The sequence below is a fragment of the Dipodomys merriami genome, unplaced genomic scaffold (genome assembly GCF_024711535.1).
Source record: "Dipodomys merriami isolate MVZ:Mamm:240054 unplaced genomic scaffold, mDipMer1.0.p SCAF_19, whole genome shotgun sequence".
In the NCBI taxonomy this organism is placed as follows: domain Eukaryota; kingdom Metazoa; phylum Chordata; class Mammalia; order Rodentia; family Heteromyidae; genus Dipodomys; species Dipodomys merriami.
Window position 1 is genome coordinate 20,705,143 of NW_027203270.1, and position 27,464 is coordinate 20,732,606.

General features: G+C 46.5%; 2 protein-coding genes across 2 annotated transcripts in view; one reads left to right on the forward strand and one right to left on the reverse strand.

Annotated features, from left to right (window-relative positions):
* Wnt3 (Wnt family member 3) overlaps positions 1-4,978 on the forward strand; it is a 47,552-nt gene extending 42,574 nt beyond the window's left edge. The window contains exons 6-7 of the mRNA XM_070026906.1: positions 3,354-3,619; positions 4,491-4,978. Coding sequence (XP_069883007.1) covers positions 3,354-3,619; positions 4,491-4,970 — 746 coding nt within the window. The 3' untranslated portion in view covers positions 4,971-4,978. The remainder of the gene's footprint in view (positions 1-3,353; positions 3,620-4,490) is intronic.
* A 9,423-nt stretch (positions 4,979-14,401) lies between these two features.
* Nsf (N-ethylmaleimide sensitive factor, vesicle fusing ATPase) overlaps positions 14,402-27,464 on the reverse strand; it is a 151,177-nt gene continuing 138,114 nt past the window's right edge. Inside the window, exons 18-21 of the mRNA XM_070027663.1 lie at positions 22,121-22,255; positions 20,721-20,834; positions 16,417-16,472; positions 14,402-15,987 (exon numbers count right to left, since the gene is read on the reverse strand). Coding sequence (XP_069883764.1) covers positions 15,966-15,987; positions 16,417-16,472; positions 20,721-20,834; positions 22,121-22,255 — 327 coding nt within the window. The 3' untranslated portion in view covers positions 14,402-15,965. The remainder of the gene's footprint in view (positions 15,988-16,416; positions 16,473-20,720; positions 20,835-22,120; positions 22,256-27,464) is intronic.

Below are 27,464 nucleotides of genomic sequence, written 5' to 3' on the forward strand. Positions count from 1 at the left end.
CCTTGTTTACATAAAAGGTTTGGTCCCTAATTGGGGCCAAGTGGCAAGGGCTGGCATTGCATCCCGTCCCGGATCCAGCCGAGAGTCGGTCTCACCGCCTTCCGGAGCCCCACCTCCAGCCAGGTAGCGCTTAACCAAAGGGCCTGGCGTCTCCACCGGCGCCCCTGCCGCCCTGCGACCCACCGACCGCTTGTCACCCGCCCCCGAGGCCGTTAAGCTCTGCCGCAGGCCCTCGCCCCTAAATTGCAGAGGAAGATTTGTCTTAGGAGGTGGCCGGAAGTGTGGGTCCGAGACCCAGCGGTGGGGATGAGGGTCCTGGAAAGGCACCCGCTCGCTGGCGGGGGAATCTAGAGCCGAACTCGCTGCCGGCCCACGTCTGCACCCTGCCCCCGGGCCAGCCCGCGCGCGTCCGGCTGGGTGGACGCCCTCCTCCCCCGCGGTGCGCCCCGGCTGGGCAGTGGGGAGTTGCACCGAGACACACCGGCCCGGGACAGCGCCCTCGGGCGGAGCACTTCCGGGAGGCGCGGGTGGGTGGCTGGCTGGCTGGCAGGGGCGAGCCGAGCCCGGGTCCCCCTTTGGTTCCCCCACGGCTGGCACAGGACGCGAGCGCCGCCCCCCGCCGCGCGCCCGCTGCGCCCCGCGCCATTCACACGCCCTCTGCCGCCCGGCGCGGCGTGGGGCGGGGGCCGGCGGCGCAGTGGGGGAGCGCGGCCCGGCGCCGGGGCTGGGGGCGCGGCCCGGCCGCGGGAGCCGCCCGTTGCTACGCGGTGGCGGCCGGCCTGGCGGCCCGGGCCCGGCGGCCGCATTATGCGGGTAATGCGGTGTGACACCGCGGGAACAAAGGCGGATTGAGTGGCCCAGCGGGCCCCGCCGGACGGGGACCGGCACAGCGGGGCTGGGAGCGCCGCTCCCAGGCTAATCCCCGCCCCCGCCGCCCCTGTCGCCCCCGCCGCCCCGACACCCCCGCCGCCCCCGGTGCTGGGAACCGAGTGAGCGCGGCCGCCGGAAGCCAGAAGCCCGCCCGCGAGCTCGGGCTCCCTCCCTACCCTGGGCCACGGTGCTGACAGCCGGGACCTGCGACCAGGAGACCCACCCTGCTCCCCCCCCCACCATGGTGCACCAGGCCCTGCTCCCCCCCCCCCCACGGTGCACCAGGCCCTGCTCCCCCCCACCATGGTGCACCAGGCCCTGCTCCCCCCCACCATGGTGCACCAGGCCCTCCCCCCCCACCATGGTGCACCAGGCCCTGCTCCCCCCCACCATGGTGCACCAGGCCCTGCTCCCCCCCACCATGGTGCACCAGGCCCTCCCCCCTCCCCCACGGTGCACCAGGCCCTGCTTCCCCCCACCATGGTGCACCAGGCCCTGCTCCCCCCCACCATGGTGCACCAGGCCCTGCTCCCCCCCACCATGGTGCACCAGGCCCTGCTCCCCCCCACCATGGTACACCAGGCCCTGCTCCCCCCCCCCACGGTGCACCAGGCCCTCCCCCCCCACCATGGTGCACCAGGCCCTGCTCCCCCCCCACCATGGTGCACCAGGCCCTGCTCCCCCCCCCCACGGTGCACCAGGCCCTCCCCCCCCCACCATGGTGCACCAGGCCCTGCTCCCCCCCACCATGGTGCACCAGGCCCTCCCCCCTCCCCCACGGTGCACCAGGCCCTGCTTCCCCCCACCATGGTGCACCAGGCCCTGCTCCCCCCCACCATGGTGCACCAGGCCCTGCTCCCCCCCACCATGGTGCACCAGGCCCTGCTCCCCCCCACCAGGCCCTGCTCCCCCCCCACCATGGTGCACCAGGCCCTGCTCCCCCCCACCAGGCCCTGCTCCCCCCCCACCATGGTGCACCAGGCCCTGCTCCCCCCCCCCCACCATGGTGCACCAGGCCCTGCTCTCCCCCCACCATGGTGCACCAGGCCCTGCTCCCCCCCCACCATGGTGCACCAGGCCCTGCTCCCCCCCCCCACCATGGTGCACCAGGCCCTGCTCTCCCCCCACCATGGACCAGGCCCTGCTCCCCACCAGCCCAGGGATGGACCCTGCCGTGCAGGTGGCCTCAAAGAGACCCACGATGGCTGTGCGAGCAGCCTTCTATTCTTTCCCTTAAGGCCCAGGACCTGGGAGCCACAGCCCAGGAATGCAGGGGGGGGGGCGGGGGCGTCCTGGCTGTCAGGTCTTTCCTGAGTGGCCACCTGTGCAAAGTTGCACGTCCCCTTCCCTCTCTGGGGTCCCCGAGTCTGAGGGGAGATGGATGGGCTGAAGGCTTTTCCTTCTTTTCTTTGCCTTTGTTATTGTAAAGGTGAGGTACAGAGAGGTCACAGTTATGTAATGGGTCCATTTCTTTTGAGACAGGGTCATCCCTTCCTTCTCTCTCCCAGTTTTCCCCTCCCATCCCCACCCACCGGTTGTACAGAATAGTTCATTTTCAACATAGTGTCCAGTGAGCACCACTACTGCATTGGATCACCCTTTGTCCCTCCATTTCTGTGCCCCTCCCTGACCCTCCCAAAGGCAGATAAACCAACAAACAAGACAAAAAGGAAATTAAAAACCTCTTGTTTCCATTTTCTGGAGTTCATTTCGATAAATATTACTTTATATGATCAGATGCACATTGACACGGCGCCTTTGTCTACCGGAGTTTTGAAGGCCATTTGGAATAAAGCACAAGACACTGGGTCTCTCTGGTGGTCACCTTGCATTCAGAGTTGTCCCTCCTTAATGAGGTTTGAGACTTCGCCAGAATCTCTCCATCTTCTACACAGTGGGGAGAGCATGCATCCTGGCCCTTTGTGGGCAGAGCTGGGCCTCAGTACAAAGCCTGGGCTTTGGACCAAGAGGGCCACAGAAAAGGGGACACAGAGACTAGAACTCAGTCCTTTCTTTCCTGGCATGAAGCACCAGTGGCAAAGAGCAAATGTACCCCATTCACAGAGGCTCAGAAGAGGAAGGGGTCTATCCAGGGTTGGAATGGATGGATTAGAAGGGTTACCTCTGCAGATTCCTACGACCCCCTGGGAAGTGTTTGCCTTAGCTCTTCAGCAGCCTGCAGTCACCCCTACTCCTGTTTATCACAGGCTCTGTGCTGCCCCATGGCAGCCTGGGGAGGGGGGTGGACAACTGACTGCAATTTGCTCATCTTTCAAATGCGGATATGGGCCAGGATCTGGATCAGCCAGAGAGAGAGAGGGGAGGGCTCCTGGCTCCTCCCTCCTCCTGGGGGGGGTGGGCTCTTGGTCTTTTCCCTCCTCTCCTCCTCCCTCCCCCCCCCCCCCCCGCTGGGGAGGTAGAGGCAGGATTGGGGTGTCCTAGGCCCCTGGTATGAGCGCTGTCTCCCCACATCCTCCCCACAGCGACCCGAGAGTCGGCCTTCGTGCATGCCATTGCCTCGGCTGGTGTGGCCTTCGCCGTCACCCGCTCCTGCGCGGAGGGGACCTCCACCATCTGCGGCTGCGACTCCCATCACAAGGGGCCCCCCGGTGAGGGCTGGAAGTGGGGTGGCTGCAGTGAGGACGCCGACTTCGGGGTGCTGGTGTCCAGGGAATTTGCAGATGCGCGTGAAAACAGACCAGATGCACGCTCCGCCATGAACAAGCACAACAACGAGGCAGGCCGCACGGTGAGCTGGGCCTCTCCCGACCCTCCTAGGAGCCCATCCTGGACCCTTCTTTGCCCCCTTGGGAAGACCTGTGGATCTGGGACTCCTTTTTCCCTGGGTCAGGCTTGGCTCCCACCCACACTTCACAGTCCCTCCTCTGTCCAACCTGCTTCTGCCTTGAGCGATTATTCTTGGTCTGCCTAGGAGTGTAGTGGGGCACAGGCCCAGTACCCCCAGCCCACCCTGTGTATGCTTTGGCTGTGTAGGTACAGAGCTGTGAAGGCCCCCGAACCTCCACTCTTTCCAATGATCGTGGGACCATACCTAATTACTTAAACTCCCAGCCTCAATGTTCCCCATCTGTGAAATGGGGAATTACATTCCTATTTCCTACCACTTGGAAAAATGAACATGATTCTGCCACTGCTAGAAATTTTTGAGGTGGGAAATGGGTTACCGTGGTTTTTGTTTTTTGGGTTTTTTTGTTTTTGTTGTTGTTGTTGATGTTTTACCAGTCCTGGGTCTCAAACTCTGGGCCTGGGCACAGTCTGTGGGCTCCTTTTGCTCAAGGCTAGCACTACCACTTGAGCCACAATGCCACTCCCAGCCTTTTCTTTGATTAATTGGAGGTAAGAGTCTCATGGACTTTCCTGCCTGGATTGGCTTTAAACCAAGATCCTCAGATCTCAGCCTCTTGAGGAGCTAGGATTATAGGGGTGAGCACCAGCGCCCAGCTAAGGATCACCCATTCTTTAGATCCTTCCCTGAGTCCCTGTCCATTCTCTTCCTGAGGCAGAGTTGGGGTGCAAAAGGATGGAGAGGTGGGAGGGAGTGGGGAAGAGCAGGGAGGTGATCCCCGCTGGGCTCAGCCAGCTTTTGTTCCTCTCTCCAGACCATCCTGGACCACATGCACCTGAAGTGTAAATGCCATGGGCTTTCGGGCAGCTGTGAGGTGAAGACCTGCTGGTGGGCGCAGCCTGACTTCCGTGCCATCGGTGACTTCCTCAAGGACAAGTACGACAGCGCCTCAGAGATGGTGGTGGAGAAGCACCGGGAATCTCGAGGCTGGGTGGAGACTCTCCGGGCCAAGTATGCTCTCTTCAAGCCACCCACGGAGCGGGACTTAGTCTACTATGAAAATTCTCCCAACTTCTGTGAGCCCAACCCAGAGACGGGCTCCTTTGGCACCAGGGACCGGACTTGCAATGTCACCTCCCATGGTATCGATGGCTGCGATCTGCTCTGCTGTGGCCGAGGCCACAACACGAGGACGGAGAAGCGCAAAGAGAAGTGCCACTGCATCTTCCACTGGTGCTGCTACGTCAGCTGCCAGGAATGCATCCGCATCTATGACGTGCACACCTGCAAGTAGGGAGCCAGGTAGGGCCGGGTGGGAGCAGGAACGTGCTGCCCATCTCTTCTGGACCCACCCACCCTATTTCTAAGCTATCCAAGCCACAAAAGTCGCCCCAGCCAAAAGGAAGCCAGGGTTTCCCAAGCTTCCATGGGACTAGTTCTTGAGGCAGCAGCTTGGTGGATTACAGTACAAGCACAGATAATAACCAGCTAAGTGCACATCAACCATGGCAGTTCATGAAAATTCTTAACCCACTAGTATGTCATGAGCCAGATCCGATTTTTGCATGGCCCCTGCCTGGCCTCCACTACTGGGGCTATACTCTGTCCCTAAGCCTTTTTGCTCAAAGCTAGCATTCTACCACTTGTCACATCCCCACTTCTGGCTTTTTGGTGGTTAAGTGGAGACAAGGATCTCATGGACTTTCCTGTCCAGACTGGCTTCCAACAATGATTCTCAGATGTCAGCCTCCTGGCTAGCTAGGATTACAGGTGTGAGCCACTGGCACCTGGCTACTTCTTATTCTTCTACTTCTGGGGCCTCAGTTTTCTCAGTCAATTAAGGGAGTTAAAATATCTGTTGTAAGGGGCAGAAAAGTTTTTGTTTTACCCCAGGGGCAAAGTCATTTTGCGTCTACCTTGAACTCAGAAGGCACAAACATAAATCCTTGAATCTCAGGGAGGTGGGTGGGGGAAGCGGTGGGTAAGCCAGTATCCTGACAGATCTGAGGTTTGGGTGGAGTGGGACACTCTCACCGAGTTTATGGATGGTGATGGGGAGGAGGAAGGATTCAAGTTCAGAGTCATGGCAATGAGTAATCAAGGGATCAAAGGCTGCATCATTACACTCCCAAGCTTCCCAGAGGTGGCCTGCATGGGAGGCACTGTGTTCTAGTCCATTGGACCCAAGGATAGGTTGACCTAGACATAGATGGGCTGGGGAACCTCAGGCCATGGTTCTTTTTCCCTCCTCTTCCCTGAGAAAGGGGACTAGTTGGCAGAAGCATGAATGTGGGCTTGGGAATTAGGTCCAGTCCTGGTCCTGTGTGACTGAGACCCTCTTCTTCTTCCTCACCTATCACCCTCCCCAGAGGTGGGTGCTAGGAGGTGCGTGTGAAAGAACATTTGGGAAAGGATTGGGGGAGAACACCTGTTCTCCACTGTGTGAGGCTGGGAGTAGCTCTTGCTGAGGGATGACCCCTTTCACAGCCTGTCTAGGAAGCCTCTGGCAAAACTCATATTATGTCCTGGCAGGAAGCCATGACCTTCATCCATGTCAGGATGAAGCAGTATGGGGCAGGAAAGAGGACAGAGGTGGCGCAGCGCCATCCCTTGCCAGCTGTTGAGACTTAGACTCCCAGATTTCCTCATCTCTGCAGTAGGGTGTTTTGTTTTGTTTGTTGCCAGTCCTGGGCCTGGGCACTGTCCCTGAGCTTCTTTTGCTCAAGGCTAGTACTTTACCACATGAGCCACAGCACCACTTCCAGCTTTTTGGGGGGAGTTTATTGGAGATAAGAGTCTCATGAAGTTACTGCCTGGGCTGGCTTTGAACCATGATCCTCAGATCTCAGTCTCTAGAGTAGCTAGGATTACAGGCATGAGCCATTGGTGCCTTGTTGTGCAATAGTTTTTTTTAATGTAACTTTTAAATTGTTATGATAAAGGTGATGTACAGAGGAGTTACATAAGTGAGGTAAAGAGTACATTTCCCTCTGTGTGGTAATTTTTTTTTCTCCTGAGGCTGAAGTTAGCAGAGGCTTGAGTGAGCAAATACAGGCAAATATTTCTCTAAATACAGCACTAATAGGAAGTGCGAGAGGCCCCACAGAGTCAAAGCATAAAGTGGGCACTGCAAAGAGACATACTACTCTCTCAGCTTCATTTACTGCTTTTCAAAAGGGCAGGAGACAGCAAGTAGAATTCCTTAGATTACCTCAAAATGGAAGAAAGTTTGACAACTGGAGTGACCACTTTCCTCTGATGTTCACTAAGGCCAGAGGCAACTGGATGTCCCCAGCATCAAGGGAGACGTAGATCTGGCCAATCTGAGAAGTGGCTATGGGAGCGTACAGTTTAGAATATTAGTATTGGTGGGGCCAAGGAGTCCATTTGTTCATCCTGTCCACTTTGCAAATGGCCATACTGGGTTAGTGATAGAAGCAACTCGGCCTCCTAGAGACCACAGGAATTGCAGCCCATACCCATCAGTGGTACCAGGTACCAGCTATGCACAGACACACACTCTATGGCTGTTCCAACCCCATGGCCAGCTGAGGTCTGCCTGGTGGGGAAGGACATGTTGGGTTGGCTCTCTGTGTTCTACAGAGGAGGAATTAAGGGCATGGCTTGGTGATATGTACAAAACCTTAGGTTTAATCCCCAGCACTACAGAAAGAAAAAGGGAAAAAAGAAGCAACCCTCTTTTCTCTGCAGTTTTGAAACAGACAATTGGTGTTTTTCCAGTGTTATACAAAGTGCTACACAGATGTGGTCTCAACTTCATAGCCTTAAGCCCTCCTCTATAGGAGCTCTGGAGTCCACCCTCTGTAGCAACCATAAAGTCCTTTTCCCAGTGTTCTGCCTTTCTCATAACTACTCAACTAACTGAGTGAATCTGGCAAGCTCTTTGCTGCTCCAAGCCCTGGTTTTCTCCTTTGTGAAGTGAAGGAAATGAGGGCCATCCCAGGGACTAGACACCACTCATAAAGAACCTGGTCCATGATCCAGTGGCTCATGCACCTGTGAGTCAAGATTTCCAGGGACAGTGGGACTAAGATCCATTTTCCGGAGCCATGGACCCAAGATTAGCTGCGACCTCGTCAGTTCTGTCCTTTCATCCACATGGCTACTTTGCCAAAGGGAACCTTGAGATAAACTGGCAGAGATGCAGGAGACAGGGCCTCTGGCTTTTCTCTTGGGTCTCTTGTGGGTCTCTGCCAGTGCAAACAGAGAAAGTTGCTGCAAGTAGGGCATATACCCTCCACACCCTCTAGGGAAACCCTATCACAATAGCTTTGTCCAGGATAGGTCCTTCCTATCTGTGGCAAACACCTTCTCCATCACTCGTGGTTTCGCTGCTGTCTCTAGTTAGCCACTGATTTGGTACCTGAATGCTCGTACTTTCCAAGTATCAGAGTTATTCCTACTCATTCCTGTGCTAGAAAAGCCCTGGACAAGTCACATGGTCTGGCTGACTCCAAGTCCTGGGTCTCTCACTAACTTCCTTGCGGGAGGTGGGACATTGGGTGTTTCTGGTGATCTTGCTGTGCCTGTTTTGGTCTCTGTAAGGGTTTTATACTGGTCTGTTAACAGTCGAAGCTAGGGATGCCTTTGAGGTGGCCTTGTGTCTGAAATCCAGTGAGATAGGACTGAATAGATGAGAAAACATACCCAGTAGGTCTCCCCAAGGAAGGAATGATTCATTAGTTACCTAGATGCCCTTACACAGGAATCTACACAGGGCTGTGGACCAGCCACTGGCTGGCAGGTTTTTTCCTGTATGTACACAGTGAATTCCTATATTTGGGTAGTTACTTACCACAGAACTCCTGCTGCCTGAGGCCTTCAGCTAGAAGTGGGGAGGAGGGATTTCTGTGGATCTAGGCCCCTTTCTTCCTATAGATCACATTCTTAAGTTAGGAGATAATGTGAAGCCAGCCAGTCCCCATGGCCCCTAAGTACAAGAGAAGGGGGTGAGATCTGTGGCAACCTCTGATCTTCGTACCCAAAATGGGTAATTCCCTCTGCAAGAGGAATTCCATTTCTGATATTCTTTTTCCTGTTTGTTTTCCCAAAGGGCACTGGGAAGGGGTAAAGTGTGCAGTTGGGCAGAGTCACTGAAGTCCCATGGGAAGCACTGGCCAGCAAGGAGCTCAGACTGTTGCCAGCTGCTGCACGTGGTAAATGACCTGGACCCCACCATCCTCCAACAGGCGGCGCTCCTCCTCTCATCTTATGTTTCTCACCCTGCTCTAGATGGTGTGTGGCTTTTTACAGAGGGGTTTTCTTTTTAGTTCTCCAGGGTCTGGTGGGAACAGACCCAAAGCTTACCTTTGCACATGTTAAAGAAAATAAAAATGAAAAAACACAAAAAAATTCTACTCCAACAGAACAGGCTGGGCTAATGCGAGCTCTTTGGCCTGGCTGTAAAGATATAAGCATGGGCAAGAGTCTGTCCCCAAGCTACTTCTGCCCACGACATTCCAAGATGCCTGTGAAGTAGGACAAAGTCCTTCAGTTTCCTTTTCTTCCCCATCTCCTTCCCGTCCAGATCGGATACATGTTCCCATTCTGACAAAAGCCATAGGTATAGCTGGGATGAAGTGATGGGGAGGTCCCAGGGGGTGGAAGATTTTGAGTTTTGAAGAACTAGGAGCTCTGGGTGGCCTGGGAAATTGTTTGAAGAGCAGCTGAGTTCTCCGTCTCATTTTCTTTATAACCCTGTTCTGCATGAGGCAAGTCAGATCTCAAAATCCTTTTTTATCCTATTTACTGCAGTAGGTGTGTGTGTGTGCGTGTGTGCGTGTGCGTGCGTGCGTGTGTGTGTGTGTGTGTGTGTGTGTGTGTGTGTGTGTGTGTGTGTGGTGGGCATTGTAAATAGGTTTGGGGCCAGTCTTCCCTCACTCCAATGGCTGCTACAAAACAAAGTGGTGGCTTTGGAAGGGGTGACTGTATCCTTCTCAGTCAGGCCTGTGCATCTGCAGATTCTCCATAGAAACAATTCCAGGTAGGGCAGTTGGATTCCAGGTGGATCACCTTAGTATAAATTAAACAGAGCAAGCGAATGAGTAGCAACCCATTGCTGAGAGTCTGTGAAAATTAGTTCAGTTTCTGCTCCAATGAGGACTGGTCTTCCTGAATCCTTTCTCCCCTGTGGCCTGGGGGAAGAAACAGACAGGCACATTTTTTTTTTTTTTAAACATGGCTTTTCCTCCTCACATGCATTTGAGATAGCCTCGCTCCTTGCAGCTCTCTAGGACTGGATTAAGTGATCAAAATAGGCATGTAGTCACATGGTCCTGGGTTAAAGTAGCTCTCAGCTCAGCGGTGGAGGCACCCTGTTCCTGGAGGAGGGGGTGGCAGCCTATGGGAGCCAGTCAGATGGGGACAGATGGCACAGATCAGCCCAATAATTCTGTGTTGAGACTTGGAGGAGATGCAACAGGAACAAGATTTCTCCCCCACCCCCCTTCTGTTTTGGGGTCTACCTTAAACTGATCTAAGATACCAGACTGGTCATCTCTTAGCTTGTGCTGGCAAGCCAGTGATCTGGGAACCTGCCTTCACTCTCAAAACCTCCGGCCAGAAGCCGGAAAGGTTGGGCGAAAGGTATACGCCCAACCCCTAGCATTGGGTCCAAAGTGTCCCCCCTCCCATCTTATCTTAGACTGAAAAATTTTCAATCATGTCAACTGGATAATGCTTACTTTATGTGAGAATATTTCATCAGAATGGATACAAATTTTATAAGTCTTTTCATATCTATGTATTCTATATTAAAGTCATGTTTCTGGGGCGTATTCAAGTAGCTGACAAGTAATTATTTAATAATAGTACATGAGTGCATTGTAATTATTCTCGCTGTAGTCAGGTGATAGTAACCAATGGAAATTTCCTACCAATCTGCTGTATCCAAAGTTTTGTAAAAAGTTGTAGAAGTTGTTGATCTTTTTGATTTTATATTCAAAAAGTCTCTTTTTATAAATATTATTTATTATACAATGTATATACCTTTGAGTTAACTAAGATTATATATTATATAAATATATATATATTTGGAGAAAATATATTTCATCATGCAGTTTTTTTCTGTTAAGTCATTAAAGAGAAGGTAAACAACCTGAAATGGATACATTGTACCCTGTGTGGAGTTGGCAGACATGCTTAGGAGGTCAAGAATATGATTATGAATGTGATAGCCTCCGCAAATTAAATGACCAAATGAAAGCAATTTCCTCCGTTCTCTAAACAATATCATCTGAGATGTCATGGATGTGACAGTAGGTCTGATTTACTGTAGGACTTTCTTTTAGGATTACTTGGCTCTAAGTCAACTTCTAACAAGGAATTTCCAGTTTCAGAAAGAACCAATTTAGACAGTAATTCATGTCATAGACTGGAACATTTCCAATATGCATATCCATTAATGTTCCTGATAATCCTAAAGATGTGTTTAAGACTAATAGAACACAGAGCTGGCCACTGCCTTATTTCCTTCCTTACAACATTTCAACTCCATTTGTTGGGTAAAGAAGATCTGCTGTAATGAAAATAAAACTGGACCAGAGACAGCCACCTTGGCCAGCTCTAGGTCAAAGCCAAGCTGAAGAAGTGAGGTAGGGTGCTCAGTGAGAAGAGGTTGTGGGATTGGTTTGGGCAGAAGGACCCGCTTGTGGATGTGCCCAGGGGTAGGTATGTCTTGGTGTTTCAGCAAGATTCACTTGAAGCTCCACTGTTTACCTTCTCAATGATGGTATGACAACACACAGTCCTATAGTTCTTGGACTTACTGGAAAATAACACTTTCAATTTATTTGGTACATTACTCCAGACAAGCATTAAAATCTCTCATTTTCTTTCTCTCTCCTTTTCTCTTCCTTTCTCCATTCTTTCCTCTTTTCTCCTCCTCTCTTTCTTCTTGTTCTCACTCCTACCTACCCTCCCTTTTTCTTTCTCCTGACCTACTTTTGTAACTTACTTCGCAGAAAAACAAAAACACAAGAAAACAAAGAGGCCTAACTTGTTTTAAAACCTCTTAGATGACGAATGTACAATCAACGTTAATAAATTTACTTTTGATGAGTTTCTTTAGCCCCTAAAAATCTCCAACCACAAAAGCGCATTTCAGCTCTGTGAGGAATGGGATCAATAGGAGCAGACCTTCACATCTTTTGGTATTGGTCATCTTTTACTTTTATGTAAAGCTAAACTCCTCTATTCTAGCATTCAGGGCACTTCTTGTAGGTTTCTAGCCTATAAAATCACCAAATATTTAAATTATCTCTATTCATATTTACCAAAGTCATGTGGAATTCTATGATCATTTTATCCTATGATTAGAGCATAGTTTATAGCTGTGCTTGACCCTATAAGCATGGATATATATATATATATATATATATATATATCGCTATATATATTATATGTAGAAAAAGATATATATCTAAAAGCAAGAGGACATTTTAAAATCCACAAGAAATTAGAATCACTGTAATGGTATCTGTCAAAGCAATATAATTTTATGAAGAGAGAGGAAGGTGGTGTGAGTTCAAAAAGTTTCAGGCACATGGAAAGGTTAGGAAAAAGGGAAAAGTGAAAGGTGGGTATGGACATGTCTACACAAAAGTATGGCCACTATATTGCCATCACTTCTCCTAGCTTAATAGAACATTCTAGGAGGTGGTTATCTCAACTAGTCATCCTATTCCAAAATAGTCGGATGGTGGTTGTGTGCTGGGAAAATGTCAGCCATGAGTCCTTGCAAATTCTGCCTTTACCTTCTTGGGATGCTTGCCAATCACACGCGCTATCTCTGCATCTTAACACCACAGTGTCCACAAGGCACACACACCCTCGTGGGCTCATCTCTGGGATCCAGTCTCAGCACAGCTTGCCAACTGATGAGAAACTACATCATTTAGCAATAACTTCTGAAATTGACATAGTTTCTTGAACTCTCAAACACACCTTGCTCAGTCACTTTTTTGAAGAGGCTGTTGCCAGGCAAGGAAAACGAGATCCTGCCTTTGCCTTCTGTGTCTGGGCTGGTGGCTGTTTATGGCTGACTCAACGCCTCAGCAAGTCTGTTGATGAAGCCTTGATTATTACACACATTTGAATCTACTCCATAATTTTGTGATGTGGAGCTGGAACTTAAAGGGAAGGCTGTTAACACACTGTAATTTTTAGGCTATGAAAAGATAGCCTTAAAGCAAAATGTATCTCAGATATGACTACAATTACACAAATTTTTTGTTACATTAAAAAAAAAAGGTGTCTCAATGAACGTACAAAAGCTTAGTAAGGGTAAAATAACCTTGTTTTGAGATTTTAATGACATCTGATAGAACAACAGCTGGTTGACAAACTCTACAATTCCTAGTACTCTAGCACCAGGCCATGCCTTGTGATTTTGTCTGCTCTGCCACCACCTTACCTCTGAAGCATAGTGGAAGAGGCCCTGAAGTCCACCTTTCCAAGGTAATGCAGGAGCCAGACTGGTCTCAGCATCCTTCTCCCAGACTCCTTGGGAGCCAACTCTGCTATAGGGAAGCTTTTGAAAATGGCCTCTTCCCCAGATGTGCTGCCTGAGCCTATGACTAGTTTGGGGACTTTTTTTTTTTCTGTCAGTTAAGGGGCTTGAACTCTGGGCCCTCAGCTCTTCAGCTCAAGGCTAGCACTCTACCACTTGAGCCACAGCGCCACTTCCAGCCTTTTCAGTTTATGTGGTGCTGAGGAATTGAACCCAGGGCTTCATGCATCCAAGGCAAGCATTCTACCACTGAGTCACCTTCCCAGCCCATGGGCTCTCGTTCCTATCAAAGCCATAGTAGGATTGTGGCTCAGAGCTCTTGATATTCTGAAGGACCCCAAATAAATCATATGAAGAAATCTGAGGGTGCTAGAGGCTCTGGGTTTATACATTTAACAGTAAGGAGTAATTCTGAGAAACAACTTCCTGTCTACTAACCTAGTTTACAGCTTCCCTAACTCTGTTTTTTTTAATAAGGTAAGATAAGTATCAAACCTAAGTACAAAGACAGTTCTATATTAGCATTTTGATATGTTAATGAACTGCTTTACGCTTAAAGTAACTACAGTTTTAAAATGAGATTTTAAAATAAAGCCAGGGCCGGGCGCTGGTGGCTCACACCTGTAATCCTAGCTACTCAGGAGGCTGAGATCTGAGGATCGAGGTTCAAAGCCAGCCTGGGCAGGAGAGACCGTGAGACTCCTATCTCCAATAAACCACCAGAAAACCGGAAGTGGCCCTGTAGCTCAAGTGGTAGAGCGCTTGCCTTGAGCTGAAGAGCTGAGGGACAGCGCCCAGGCCGAGTTCCAGCCCCAGGACCGACAAAAAAAAAAAAAAGTAAAGCCAGGTACTAATGGCTCATGCCTGTAATCCTACCTACTCAAGAGGTGGAGATCTGAAGATCCGGGTTCAAGGCCAGCCCAGGCAGGAAAGTCCCCATGAGACTCTTACCTCCAATTAACCAGTCAAAAACGAAGTGGTGCTGTGGCTCAAAGTGGTAGAGTGCCAGCCTTGAGCGGAAAAAGTTCAGGGACAGCACCCAGGCCCTGAGTTCAAGCCCCATGACTGACAATAAAATAAAAACTATCCATTCTCTAAGTTGGTTATAACAAACTTTTTCTTCTGGGCTCCTTCTTTGTCATATGCTTATATCAGTGATCTAAGTTGTTTTGTACAAAATACTTAACCACAGAATATTTTCAGGTGTATTTACTCTTTATTGCATTCCTTCAATTTGCATTAAACAATATATTTATTTTGTTCAATATAGTTTTGGACAAAACACAAAGACATTAACCTCAATGAACAAGAGACATAAGTTAATACAAAGTGTGCTGCTTAGGGGAGCCCGAGAGAGGCAGGACAGAAATGGGATCCAGGATACTGGCCACCGGCAATCACAGATTTTCACAATATAAGCCACTGTTTCAAAAGCCACAAATAAGCCAGGGAAAACTCACAACAAAAATATACAGACAGCAGGATTTAGAAATGATTCGCCTTCTTCTGTGGGGACAGCCACAGAGCCACACCTAAGAGCCATTGCAGCAACAGCCTCAGGCGGTGGGTGGTGGTGGTGTCCAGGATGGTTCTGAAGGTTGTTTAAGCAGCAGAGGGGAGAGTGACATGCTCCACAAGTCTTCACCACGGATGATGACCTAATTAACTTCTTTCTAACTCAGCAAGAAGAACACTCCCCCTCCCCTCAGAAGGACATGATAGATTCTCTTTCTGCTGTTGAAAGAAGTGTGTGGATGAGAGGGGATGGTGTAATACACAGGAATGGACACTCAAAGACTGGGGGAGGGCCAGAAATGGTCATGTTTCTGTAGAATAGTGTTTATATACTAGATGGTAGAGCACTGAAAATACAGGAAAGATAAATTCTAAGTAAGTCATTAGGCTAAAGAAAAAAGGAAAAGTGATATGAGTAAGCCTTTAATATTATCCTAAGGAACTGACCCACTTAGAGTTGGACACTAATTAGTGCTGAGAGGTCTGTAAATTATGTTCGTTTAATAGCTCCTTTCTGTTTAGAGGTGTACATATTTCCACACACATCTTTCATAAGTTCTTAACATCAATCAGGTGGTAATGATGAGCATATTTCTTACCACAGGCAAATTAATTACATTCAGGGGACATCACAGCTAACACAGTAATAATAGAATGTTCTGTTAAGAAAGATCTCCTGATTGCAACTTGGAAATGTCTCTGAGAATGATTGAGAACAGTGTTTTAGAAATTCAAATGCCCAATTTCTTCAGGCAGAGATAATACCCGTTGTGTGACAGAATCTTTAACCAAATAGCTGACTACCTCTAGCGTTCACAAGAGAAGCTGTAAGAGCCCCTTGGAATCTGTACCTCTACTCTCTGCTCTTGGTTTCCATAGGCAAAGTCTACTTTCTGACAGGCAATGCGAGGGTTGCTTTGCAGCATTCATTCCACTTACTGAGAGCTTTGGGGGTTGGAAGAGGTGCACAGATAGAGCGTCTCCGATATATCGAGGAAGAAGGAACCAGCTTGCATGGAAAGGACAGCATAGCATTCATTCTAAAACAAGTTCACACCTTCCACAAATATGACGGTATCTCTAGTAGCACGAGGAAGGACAATTTATTGCACTATTCATGCAGAGCGAGCACACGCTGGAGATGGAGAACATTTTGTGTAGTCTAGTATCATGATGAATGAAGATCCCAGGCAATCTTCACCTTGGTCACTTCCTGTTGGTCACTGTGTTGTAAACAGTCCATTTTCAATCAAAGTCAAGGGGGCTACTGCAAAAGAAAATGCCCAAATACACACACAAAACCATGAGCATCTGCAAAAGACATTCATCAGGAATCACTTAAAGCTTTTTGATAGTCTCTACATTTTCCACACTATGCATTTGCTATCCAATGGGCACTTGACAAAAGAAAATGGTCATTAGCTCCATGCAGTTAAAAGCAGGTTCCAATAAATATGTACCATCAAGTTTGTCCTGCATTTTGACAAGGAAGTTTTGCGAAGCAGGGCAAGGAGAGCAAACCAACAGAACAACCAACTTCCTTGCTTGGTCTGTCAGACCTACAACACAGGGAAGAATCTAATAAATGGAAACAGTTATCTAAGAAAGAAACCATCAAATTCATATGCAGTGTATGTAATACTTAGGCACTGGGATCAGTGGGGGTCCACATAGTTGGCGAGTGCTGTGTACTTACGCTCCTTCTTCTCTTAAGAGGGCCAGGAATTTCCTCACTCGGTATTCGGGATCCATCTACATACACCAGAAGAAATGAAGAAGTGGGGTTAATGGTAACTTCTGCCACTCTGCACCCACCGTTTCTTACTTCCAGCAATACTCTGCTGCATAGGAGCACTGTTCCTGCTCCCTGATCAGTGCTCTGATATCGGGCACAGCAGAATGCCATTTAAAAGAGACCAATGGGATTTCTCATTATGGCAAATCACTGTGCAGTTGGTTCAAATGACCTGACTCAGTGGCCATTCACAGCCATTTGGGTCAAGAGCTCCCTCAGCTGCAAGGCAGCAAAGGGACACCAGGCTGGAGGTCACTCACATCCAATTCACTTACGATATAAAAATGAGCCCAGCTGGATTGTTGATGGCTCATTCCTACAATACTAGCTACTCAGGAGGCTAAGATGTAAGGATCAATTTGAAGTCTGTGAGATTCTTATCTCTAACTACCAAAAAGCCAGAAGTGGAGTTGTGGCTCAAGTGGTAGTCAGCCTTGAGTGAAAAAGCTAAGGGAGAGATTTCTGGCCCTGAGTTCAAACCCCAGAATGGGACACACACACATAAACACACACACACACACACACACACACACACACACACACACACACACACACACCTGTGCACACGCGCTCGCGTGCGCGAGAAAAAAAAGAAAAAGTACACACACACACCCACACACCTGTGCACACGCAATTGCGCACGAGAGAAAAAAAGAAAAGAAAGTAAAAAAATAAGACCAGCTGGGCACCAGTGGCTCATGCCTACAATCCTTACTACTCAGGAGGCTGAGATCTAAGTAGCATAGTTTAAAGCCAGCCCTGGCAAGAAAGACTGTGAGACTCATCTCCAGAGAGCCAGAAGTGGAGCTGTGGCTCAAGTGGTTGGAGGCTAGCCCTGAGAACAAAAACTCAGAGACAACACCCAGGACCTGAGTTCAAGCCCTAGAACCAGGAAAAAAAAAAAAAAAAAGGTAAGACCAAATCAGAAGAAACCAAATTGGGAAATGATCAAATGATTAAAATGTAGCCAATATCTGGGCATCGGTGGCTCATGCCTGTAATCCTAGCTACTCAGAAGGCTGAGATCTGAGGATAGTGGTTCAAAGCCAGCAGGGGCAGAAAAGTCCATGAGACTCTTCTCTACAATAAATAACCAGAAAACTGGAAGTGACTTAAGTGTCAGAGTGCTAGCCTTGAGCTGAAGGGCTGAGGGACAGCACCCTGACCCAGATTTCAAGCCCCGCGACCAACCAAAAAAAAAAAAATGTAGCCAATGACCACTATAGTCAATGGACCTGGTTTTGCTAAGCCTCTGTCCCCTACACAGTTTCTTGTTGGGACTAAATGGAAAAGTGAACAATGAAGAGCGCTACTGTGCCTGGACAGACTCGGTCTCTGTCCAGGTTGATATTATCCATCTTCTCTCCCGGTTTTCATTTTATATTCAATTTATGCTAATTTGTTAAAACAGACTTTATTTTTATTGGTCCACTAGAGATGTGAAGTTATATAGAAAATGATCATTAAAAAGATGTTTAATTCCTTTAGATGGACTTTTATTCTAAGAAACACACCTCACTTTGAAAACATGTTGCAGGGCAGAAGTCTGTGGGGAGAGGGAACTCCCTGCCCTCCAGGAGTGGCTTTCAAGTACTCGGTGCAGCTGGGCCAGGGTGCAACTAGATCCCCCTCCAGCCCCTGGGGTTTTTTGGTGTGTGTGTGTGTGTGTGTGTGTGTGTGTGTGTGTGTGTGTGTGTGTGTGTGTGTGTGTGTGTGTGTGTGTGTGTGTGTGTGTGTGTGTGTGTGTGTGTGTGTGTGTGTGTGTGTGTGTGTGTGTGTGTGTGTGTGTGTGTGTGTGTGTGTGTGTGTGTGTGTGTGTGTGTGTGTGTGTGTGTGTGTGTGTGTTAAGGTTTCTTCCCTTCTGCCCCAGCAAAATACAGAACAGAAGTTTCAAATGTATCAAAGTTAAGAGGTCAGACTACAAAGGACTAAGAAAAAGTGTGAATAGCTAACAAAAGAAACATTTTTCCTCTTTGGGAATAGAATTACATATGAATCAATTGTCAAGTTATTTAAAAAAAAAATGGAACTGGCTGGAGCTCAGTTGTAGTCAGTACTTGCAGGTCTTTGCCCATTAAATATATTTAATATGTGTGAGCAACGACTTACTGACTTGCCTGTAGCTATGGAATTAAAAGTCAAGAGAAAGGGAGGAAAAAAGTAATCTAGATAAATGACTTTATTCCCTCAGGTGACATCCAGTCAGAGCAGATCCTCTGCACTGTGCAAGTTTTAACAGAATTGTGTATGGTGAGCAGAGGGAACATGACTTACATTCTGCTCACCTACATGCCTCTCTACTCGGGCAGTCTCCTAAGGCAGATCTAAAGAGAAGTCATTCAGCTGCACAGAATCCATTTGACATGAAGGGGTTCAAACTTGGACGCCTATGAAGTGTCAGTCGCTGAAGATTAGGCCCGAGTATCCCACTCTCACTTTCTACCCCACATGCGTAAGAAGCATTAACTTGATCACTGACCTGCAGGCATCAAAGAAGAGGAAGGGAAGGCAGTTGGGGAGAAAAACCCACATAGTTTCTTCTGTGCAATTATTTTTTTAAAAAAATGTGCTGAAGCTAAAAAAAGAAGAGTGGAGCTGACTTTCTGACAGATTTATCTTTTTTCAAGAAAGGAGCCAATACACCTGTATGCACACCTTTACCAGGAATAAGCCTAAGCAAAGAACCTAGTCTGTGACTCTAATTTATTGCTCATAATGGAAAATAAATAAATTGACTTAAAAACAGTCCATTGGCAAAGTTCAGTAGACCAAACTTTCAGTTTCTAAAAACCACAACAATTTTAAACTAAGTTTGCCAGGATGGATTAAAAAGCATTTATTCCATTTCTAATTTATTGGTTCAGCAGCCTCTTTCAGGTGTTCCTGTGAAGCCTCACCTTGTCCAACACCCTGTGCTCACACTGGTAGAAGGACAGAGCTGCTCAGCAAGAAACAATGCTTAGAATAGCGCCAGTCCATCTGCCCAGGACTGGGGATGGATTTGATCATTCATTGATTTGTTCATTCATTCAATAAAAGTTTGCTAAGCTGCCTACTATGTGAGTCTAGCTCTGCTCTAGAGGTTCTGAAAAGCAGGTGAGAGCCAAGAATGTTGCACTCAGTTTGGTATGTTAGATGAAGACCAGAAAATATCATAAGCACATGGAGGCCTGCCCATAAAGAGGGAGGGGCCTGGTGCTGGTGGCTCACACCTGTAATCCTAGCTGCTCAGGAAGGCTGAGATTTGAGGATAGTGATTCAAAGCCAGCCCATGCAGGAAAGTCTGCGACACTCTTATCTCCAATTAATCACCAAAAGGCCAGAAGTGGAACTATGGCTCAAGTAGAAAAGTGAAAGCCTTGAGTAAAAAAGCTAAGTGAGACCACCCAGGCCCCCCTGCATTCAAGTCTTAGTACCAGCACCAAAAAAAAAAAAAAAAGCTGGGTGCCACTGTCTCATGCCTGTAATCCTGGCTACTCAGGATACTGAGATATGAGAATTGTGGTTCAAAGCATGCCTGGGCAGAAAAGTCCATGAGATTCTTATCTCCAATTAACCACCAGAAAACTGGAAGTGGAGCTGTGGCTCAAAGTGGAACAGTGTTAGTCTTGAGCGGAAAAACCTCAAGGACAGTGTCCAGGCCCTGAATTCAAGCCCCATAACTGACAAGAAAAATAAAGAGGGAAGGGAAGTTGTCAGTAGACTTGAGAAAGTCCCAAAGAAGTTTCCTATGGCTCTGCTTAAGCAGCAGAATGGACTCAGTTTTTTACAAGATCCTGTATGTTTTACTCCTACCTATAGGAGAAAAGCCAGGAGACCATACATAGAGGATGAGTCCAATCCCACTCAAAGGACAGTAGTCTCCTAGATCACCTTTGGTGTATGTGCAGTCACTGACAACACTGCCCTTATCTATCACTAACTGGAAAGGTAATCTTGGCCCATTCACCAAAAACCTGTGGGATACAGCACACATTTCTAAAACCAGGGCACAAAACAACACTGGTCATTGAAGTCCTTTCTAGTTCCAAGAACAAGCAACATTAAAAGTAATGTTATAATCCTGTCTTCTAGTTTTGAGTATAAGAAGTGAGAAAGTATTGTAAGCTGTTTGTTAACAAATGAGTTAGCAAAGACAATATTAAAATCCTTGATACTGCATAAAGGATCTTTCTTTGAATCATGCAGAAAAGGAAGTACCTTACCTGGAGGGACATCTCAATCAACATTAGTAACTTCTTGATTCCTATCCATACTTGCTTCCCTTTGACTTGCTGTGCAATCGTGGTACGTTCCTTATCCTTGAAGTTGCCCAAAAGCTACAAAGACAATCAACAATAATAAAAGCACTTTTTCAGTAAGTACATCAGCCACAATTGCTAATTCTCTCATTCACCCTTAAAAGAACATTGGTCAGGACTATCTATCTGGGTTAAGCTAGTACCCTCCTATTTTAAAATGCACTCTGACCTTCCTAAAGCCATTAGATCTAATCACAAAAAAGAAATATGGTACTTTAACCCTGTTTTCCTAGGGGTCTCCATTATAATTTGCAGATATATTTTTTGGGGGAAAAGCAGCTCCACTTCAAAATAAACACAAGTTAAACATTTTTATCATTCCTTTCTGGAAACAATCTGTATGTGTCAAAGCAAACTAAATTTAATTCTCTTGCCCAACCCTACTACAAAAGCTGCTCAGACAGGTAACATGAAACATTTATCATGTGGATAATTTCTATTTTGTCGGGAGGATACACCAACTTACAGGGCATGAGGATTTTCAATGGTCTGTCTTCACCATGCTGAACACCTCATTAGATCACATTTTCCAACAGATTTTAGTAAGTCATTTGTGTACTTGATTATCAAATTTGAAGAATATATTTTAAAAAAATCTTTGCATCCTCATACATTAAAAAAAAACATATCCACATTATAGACCTGTTAGTAAAAGTTCCTTTTGTTTTTGGAGCTTTTTTTTGAAGTTTTTAAGGCTTTAATCATTGTTCTAGTTTATTAAGTAAAAGGAAATGTGCTGACAGCAACTATAAATAACTGATTTTCTCCATGCTGATTACCTTATGCCCCACCTAGCCCCTCCACCCACCCCAATTCCCAGCCCATGGAGACTATGACAACCACACACATGCTAGGCCTGGAGTGATTCATTCCTGGCAGTCTGCTTACTGTCTACACCCAGGAATGGGAAGCAAATTCACTGTCCCTTGTATTCATCTTCTATTTCTTTTTTTCTTTTTTTTTTGGTTCCGGTCGTGGGGCCTGATCTCTGGGCCTGGGCACTGTCCCTCAGCTCTTCAGCTCAAGGCTAGCACTCTACCACTTGAGCCACAGCACCACTTCCGGCTTTTTTCTTTTTGCTTATGTGGTGCTGAGGAATCGAACCCAGGGCCTCAGGCATGCAAGGCAAGCGCTCTATCACTGAACCACCTACCTAGCTCCTCATCTTCTATTTCTTGAAGACAACTGGAGATAAAAATATCCCAGGGTCTCATGTTTAGGTGCAACAACTGGCACCCTTCAACATCATCCCCAACTCAACTCCTTTTTGATAAGCAGTGTGCAATCCGTTGATTAATTCTCACCTCTAAAGCTTCCAGCAGCTGTTCTCCTGTAGCAATGTTGGGCACATGGATGGTGGTGCTGAAAGCATTAAGCATTTCCATTTCTTGAAGGACATCTTTACGGCTAGTGGTCCCAATGATAAGGAGCTTGCGGCCCTGAGCAGGGAGAAAAGGTGTTAAAGCTCATAGAAAAAGATGATGTAGAGAGAGCCTGAATAAAATGTGCAAAATCCATTTATTTAATTCCATAAATACAAATGATTACACAAAAGAGAATAAAAAGATCAGGATGTTCCTCTTAAAAATCTAAAAAAGGTGCAGGTGCAGGTGCAGGTGACTCACGCTTATAATCTTAGCTACTTAGGAGGCTAGGATCTGAGGATCAAGGTTCAAAGTGAGCCAGAGCAAGAAAAGTCCAAGTAGAAAGACTTTTATTTCCAATTAACCATCAAAAAGTCAGAAATGAAGCCGTGAGCAAAAAAGCTAAGGGACATACCCAAGCCCTGAGTTCAAGCTCTAGTGTGTGTACACACACACACACACACACACACACACACACACACACACACACACACACACACACACACACACACACACACACACATTGACATGATTCAGGAAGTGACAACATTAAATAGTTCCTTCATTCACAACAGTGAATAACAGATTAGTAAGTCAGGAGCAAATACAAACCAAACAGAAAGATACCAAGTGTGTATCTGTAATTAATTCCTTAGAGCCAGAATGAACCATGTTTGGTGGGAACTGGGAAAAATTTCAATGAATGAATACAAAGTCTGTCTTGCCAGCTTAATATACTCTCTAGAAGGGAGATAGGAATACTCACGTAATGCCTAACTGTGAAAGGTGCAAGCTAAGTGTTTCAAATAAGTGTCTCAATGCAGTATTTTAGTGTTTCATTTTTATTTTTAGCAAAAGCATCTTTTTTTTAAACACTAAATTGTTATGGTAAACTTGGGAACATATATTAAGGCTAATAGATTCCAAAGGCCACACACACTAGCACATTATCATTATCACTATTATTACTGAGACCACCTTTGGCTATGTTCCCCAGGCTGACCCCAAACTACTAACTTCAGTGATCTTCCTGTCATGGTTTCTTGGTTCACAATTAAAGGTAGTTACTTCTCTTCTCCTTATGTTTTTAATGTCCCATAGTCCATAACTCAAATTCCTCCATCTTGTTCCTCCCTCAAAGGGGACAAGGTTGGCCCTTCTTGCTCACTACAAAAAGTGGGACTTTCAAACTACTGTCATTTTCCTCATGAAACTTTCTCTCACAGTAAGAGACTATAGTTCTTTAGTGTTGAAAGATTGGGAAATGTGGAGCAACTTATAATGGAGATGCTAATTTATGTTTTGCTTTTCTTCTTGTTTAACAAGACTGCAAACACTGCACAGAGGTCATGACCCAGGCGGGTTCTGGCCTTGACTTGTACAGCATCAGCTTTACAAAAACACTGAAAAACATTAGCCAAATAATTAAATTGTGCTGGGTCACTTTGTCTATTAATTAGTGGTAATACTCACATGGAAGCTTTCTCATGAAAAAAACACATCTGAATACAAATGTAACAAATCACACTGGGGAATATTTGAAAGGAAGAGCCGCCAGCAGAATGAAATGGGAATGCACGCAGCATTAAGAAAGAAGAGTGGAAATCAACCTGAGAAGGGAAATCCAACTTGTCAATGTGTGGCTATTAGTCCTAGGTCCACAGCGCCCAGACATGACCCTTGGTTGAAAGCAAGGAAGCACGCAGAGTGATAACCTATTTGGGGGAGGGGAAGTAGCTCCTAACATACTCTACTGAGCTTTTCTAGTCCTGAGTCTATAAAGAAAAGGCCTAAATAAAATGACTATCTGCCAATCGGATTATGATAAACATTGTTCCAAGGTTAAATAAGTATTAGTTAACTAATTCTTAGTGCCATAAGAAGCAACTCAGGTGAAAACATTACCATGAAAAAGGCAGGGCCCAGTAAGGTGTTGATCCTTCAAAAAACCACTTCTTTACACCATGAAGAATAAACCAAGTACTAAGCAGCATCTAAGCCTTTTGCCACACAAAGGACTAACCAGATAATCCACACTCTTTCATAGGTCTTGCCCATTGATTGGCTCTAATAAACTGATTTGTAACAAAAGTTCATGTGGAAGAAAGCTTTCTTTCCCCCCTAAATAAAAATGCCACTGATCTAATACTGCAGTGAAATGGAAGGGCTGGTTTCAACCTATGAACAAAAGTAAAGTCAGTTATGCAGGAAAGAAAGGCCATTCTTTCTGTATCATTCAACGCCCAGCAAGTGTAATACACCCTCAGTAAGAAGAATTAACTGGGAACAATTGGAAACTCTGAAATGGATTAAGAAGTGGGTTTAAGAGTGCAATTCAAAACTGTTGTGTGTTCTGGGTCTTAAACTTCATTTCTGATTATTAGAATTTGATGTTTTTTTGTCAATGACTGAAGAAAAAGTCAGAATATTAACAATTGTAAGCCCAGCAAGTAAAAGATGAAATTGATGCCAGTCAAATGATGCATTAATAAGAATTTATATTATTATTATATTATTATTAATAAGAATTTTAGGTACTTAGGGAATTGTGAGTGTTTGTTTATACCCTCCTTACAATTTAGCTAGGAAAATTCACAAGTAAATATTTAGGGACCACAACTAAGTAAGATGCTGGCAAACACCAAGTAATATTTGCTGTGGGATGCCAGTATATGGCGTTTCTTAGCTAGGAAGAGTTGTGTAGTACTTGAGAGCCACTGGTAAAGAGGAGGTGCTGGCATGGCCAGCCTCCCTCTACTAAATCCCATGTGGGAGGTAGAAGCAGCTGAGCCAGAGCACCAAGGGGTGAAAATGATGGCTCTCTGGAGATGTGAGATGGCAGCCAATGAAAAAGACTTAGAATGCTAAACTAAGAGATTTAATATAAAAAGCAACAGGAAACCAAAGAAGGTTCCTCAGGAGGAAAAACTGATGGAGAGAAAGAAGATCCGGGCAGCTGCCTGCAGGATGCCCTTTCTTGTGGCCTGGGAGAAAGTGGTCACACTGATGCTGTACCAGGACTGAGAGTTAGCCTCCCAAGGAAGGATGTGCCTGTTAACCACTGGCTTGGTCTAGATCAGTACATACCACGCCCTAGGCAGGAGACAGCTGCAGAAAGCGGTGGAAGAGGCAAGTCCCCTGATGGACCAGTGGCTTGGTTCAGTAGAAAAAGTACAGGTTCCATCACTCACAGCTGTGCGTTTTGGGATAGATTATTTAACTTCTTAGTCTCTATTTCCTCTTAAACCATAAAAAATGGATTGAAAATCCTAGCTAAGTAGCTAGGACAGATTGTGAGGTAGAGTATGCTGGGGAAGGTCTCTCTGCCATCTCTTTTGGAACAGTCAAGAGTCTGAAGGCATTATCTTGAGAGGAACCTACCATGTCATCCCAGCCTGGAATTTAGGATTCATACTATTAGGTCTAGAGTGATTCTCCTCCTAGCAAGGCAAGGCACTGGCAGCAGTGAGACCTAGAATGCCACTTCTCCATAGGTCTCTATACTCAAGTTCACCCCCGCCCTAGTTAAAACTGCAGGCTCCCCACAATTCCTCTAACACAATTCTTTCCCCTTTATTCTGCTTTCTCTCCACAGTAAGAATCACCTTTCAGTATTCTACTGGAGTGACTACCTCTATTTACTTGTCATTATATTTCTAGCACGTTTTCCTTTGTGAGGCCAGCACTTAGGTCTATTTGGTTTTACTCATGTGTCCAGGGCTAACACAGTGCCTTGTACAGAATGGAAGGTTAATAAATATGTGTTGAGTGAATAACTGATGATCTCACTGTAGGCTTTAAGGATAAACCACTCCATTACTATTTTATATTCTCTCTCTGGTCCTAGAAAAATGCACATTATATCAAGTGCTCAATTGGAAGTGATACCTTCCATTTCAGAGACCCTAAGCCCCCAAGCATTAAGTGTTGAATGCTACCCATGGCATTAAGTTTAAAAGAAAATATTCTAGCTGGGTGCTGGTGGCTCACACCTGAAATCCTAGCTACACAGAAGGCTGAGATCTAAGGACTGAAGTTCAAAGCCAGCCTAGGCAGGAAAGACTCTAAGACTCTTAACTTCAATTAACCACCAGAAAACTGGAAGTGGTGCTATGGCTCAAAGTGGTAGAGTGCTAGCCTTGAGTAAAAATGCTCAGGGATGGAGCCCAGGTGCTGAGTTCAAGCCCCAGGATTGATAAAAAACAAAAAACAAAAAACAAAAAAACCCCCCAACACTCAGGAGACTGAGGCAGGAGGATCTAAAGTTTGAGACCAGCCTGGGTTACATAATGAGACTTTTTTTTTCTCTATCTCTCTCGCCTCTGTAAAATACACTCTAGGATGAATAGCATACATGCTTCATTTCCAATATAAATTGATGCCAAAAGCTGTTATATCTCTTTAGTTGATCAATTAATTAGCTACTGATTGTATAATATAGGCTTCTCTAGCACAGGAAAGATAAGATTCATAAGAAGTCATTAATCAAGTTAGGGAGATAAGTATCTCAAAGTACCTCCCTCAACTCCTGGTTTCCCTAAACCCAGGGAAAAGATGACTACCATTAGAAACAACCAGAAGCTGGGCCTCTCTCCATTTCTCTTTAGCTGCTGCTTCTCCTCCTTTCTCCTCCTCCTTCCCCCCTCCATCCCCCACTTTCTTTTCAGTTAAATGTTTAAATTGAATACCAAAGGAAGGATGTTTCAAATAAATCATGCTATAACTGGACAGATAACTACACTTAAACTCTCCGTTAGATTTTACCCTGAAGCAAATTCTTAAGTTTAGCTCAGTGAGCAGCCTGCTGGTGCTGCGAGTAGAGCAGAAGACAAACAGGAGTTAAGTTCATGATACAGACAGGACAGAAATGAGAACTGTAGCACCAAGTGACTTGAAGGAAGCAAAAGTAGACAACTTTGTGATATAAAGAATACTTAGTTCCAATTTATGAAAAATATATGGAATCATCTGATCTTTATACTTGGTAGTAGTTCTTAAGGATTTTCTCCTTTCTCTCTCCTCTCTGTCCTCTCACAGTTTGTGGCTGAGGAAGATGGGATGAAAGATGAAGGGCTCTGGGCTCTTGGGTGTAAAGAGGAAGCTGAAGGGGCTGGGAAGTTGGCTCAGTGGTAGAGCGCTTGCCTTGCATGCCTGAGGTCCTGGGTTCGATTCCTCAGCACCATATAAGAAAAAAGCCGGAAGTGGCACTGTGGCTCAAGTGGTAGAGCGCTAGCCTTGAGCTGAAGAGCTGAGGGACAGTGCCCAGGCCCAGAGTTCAGGCCCC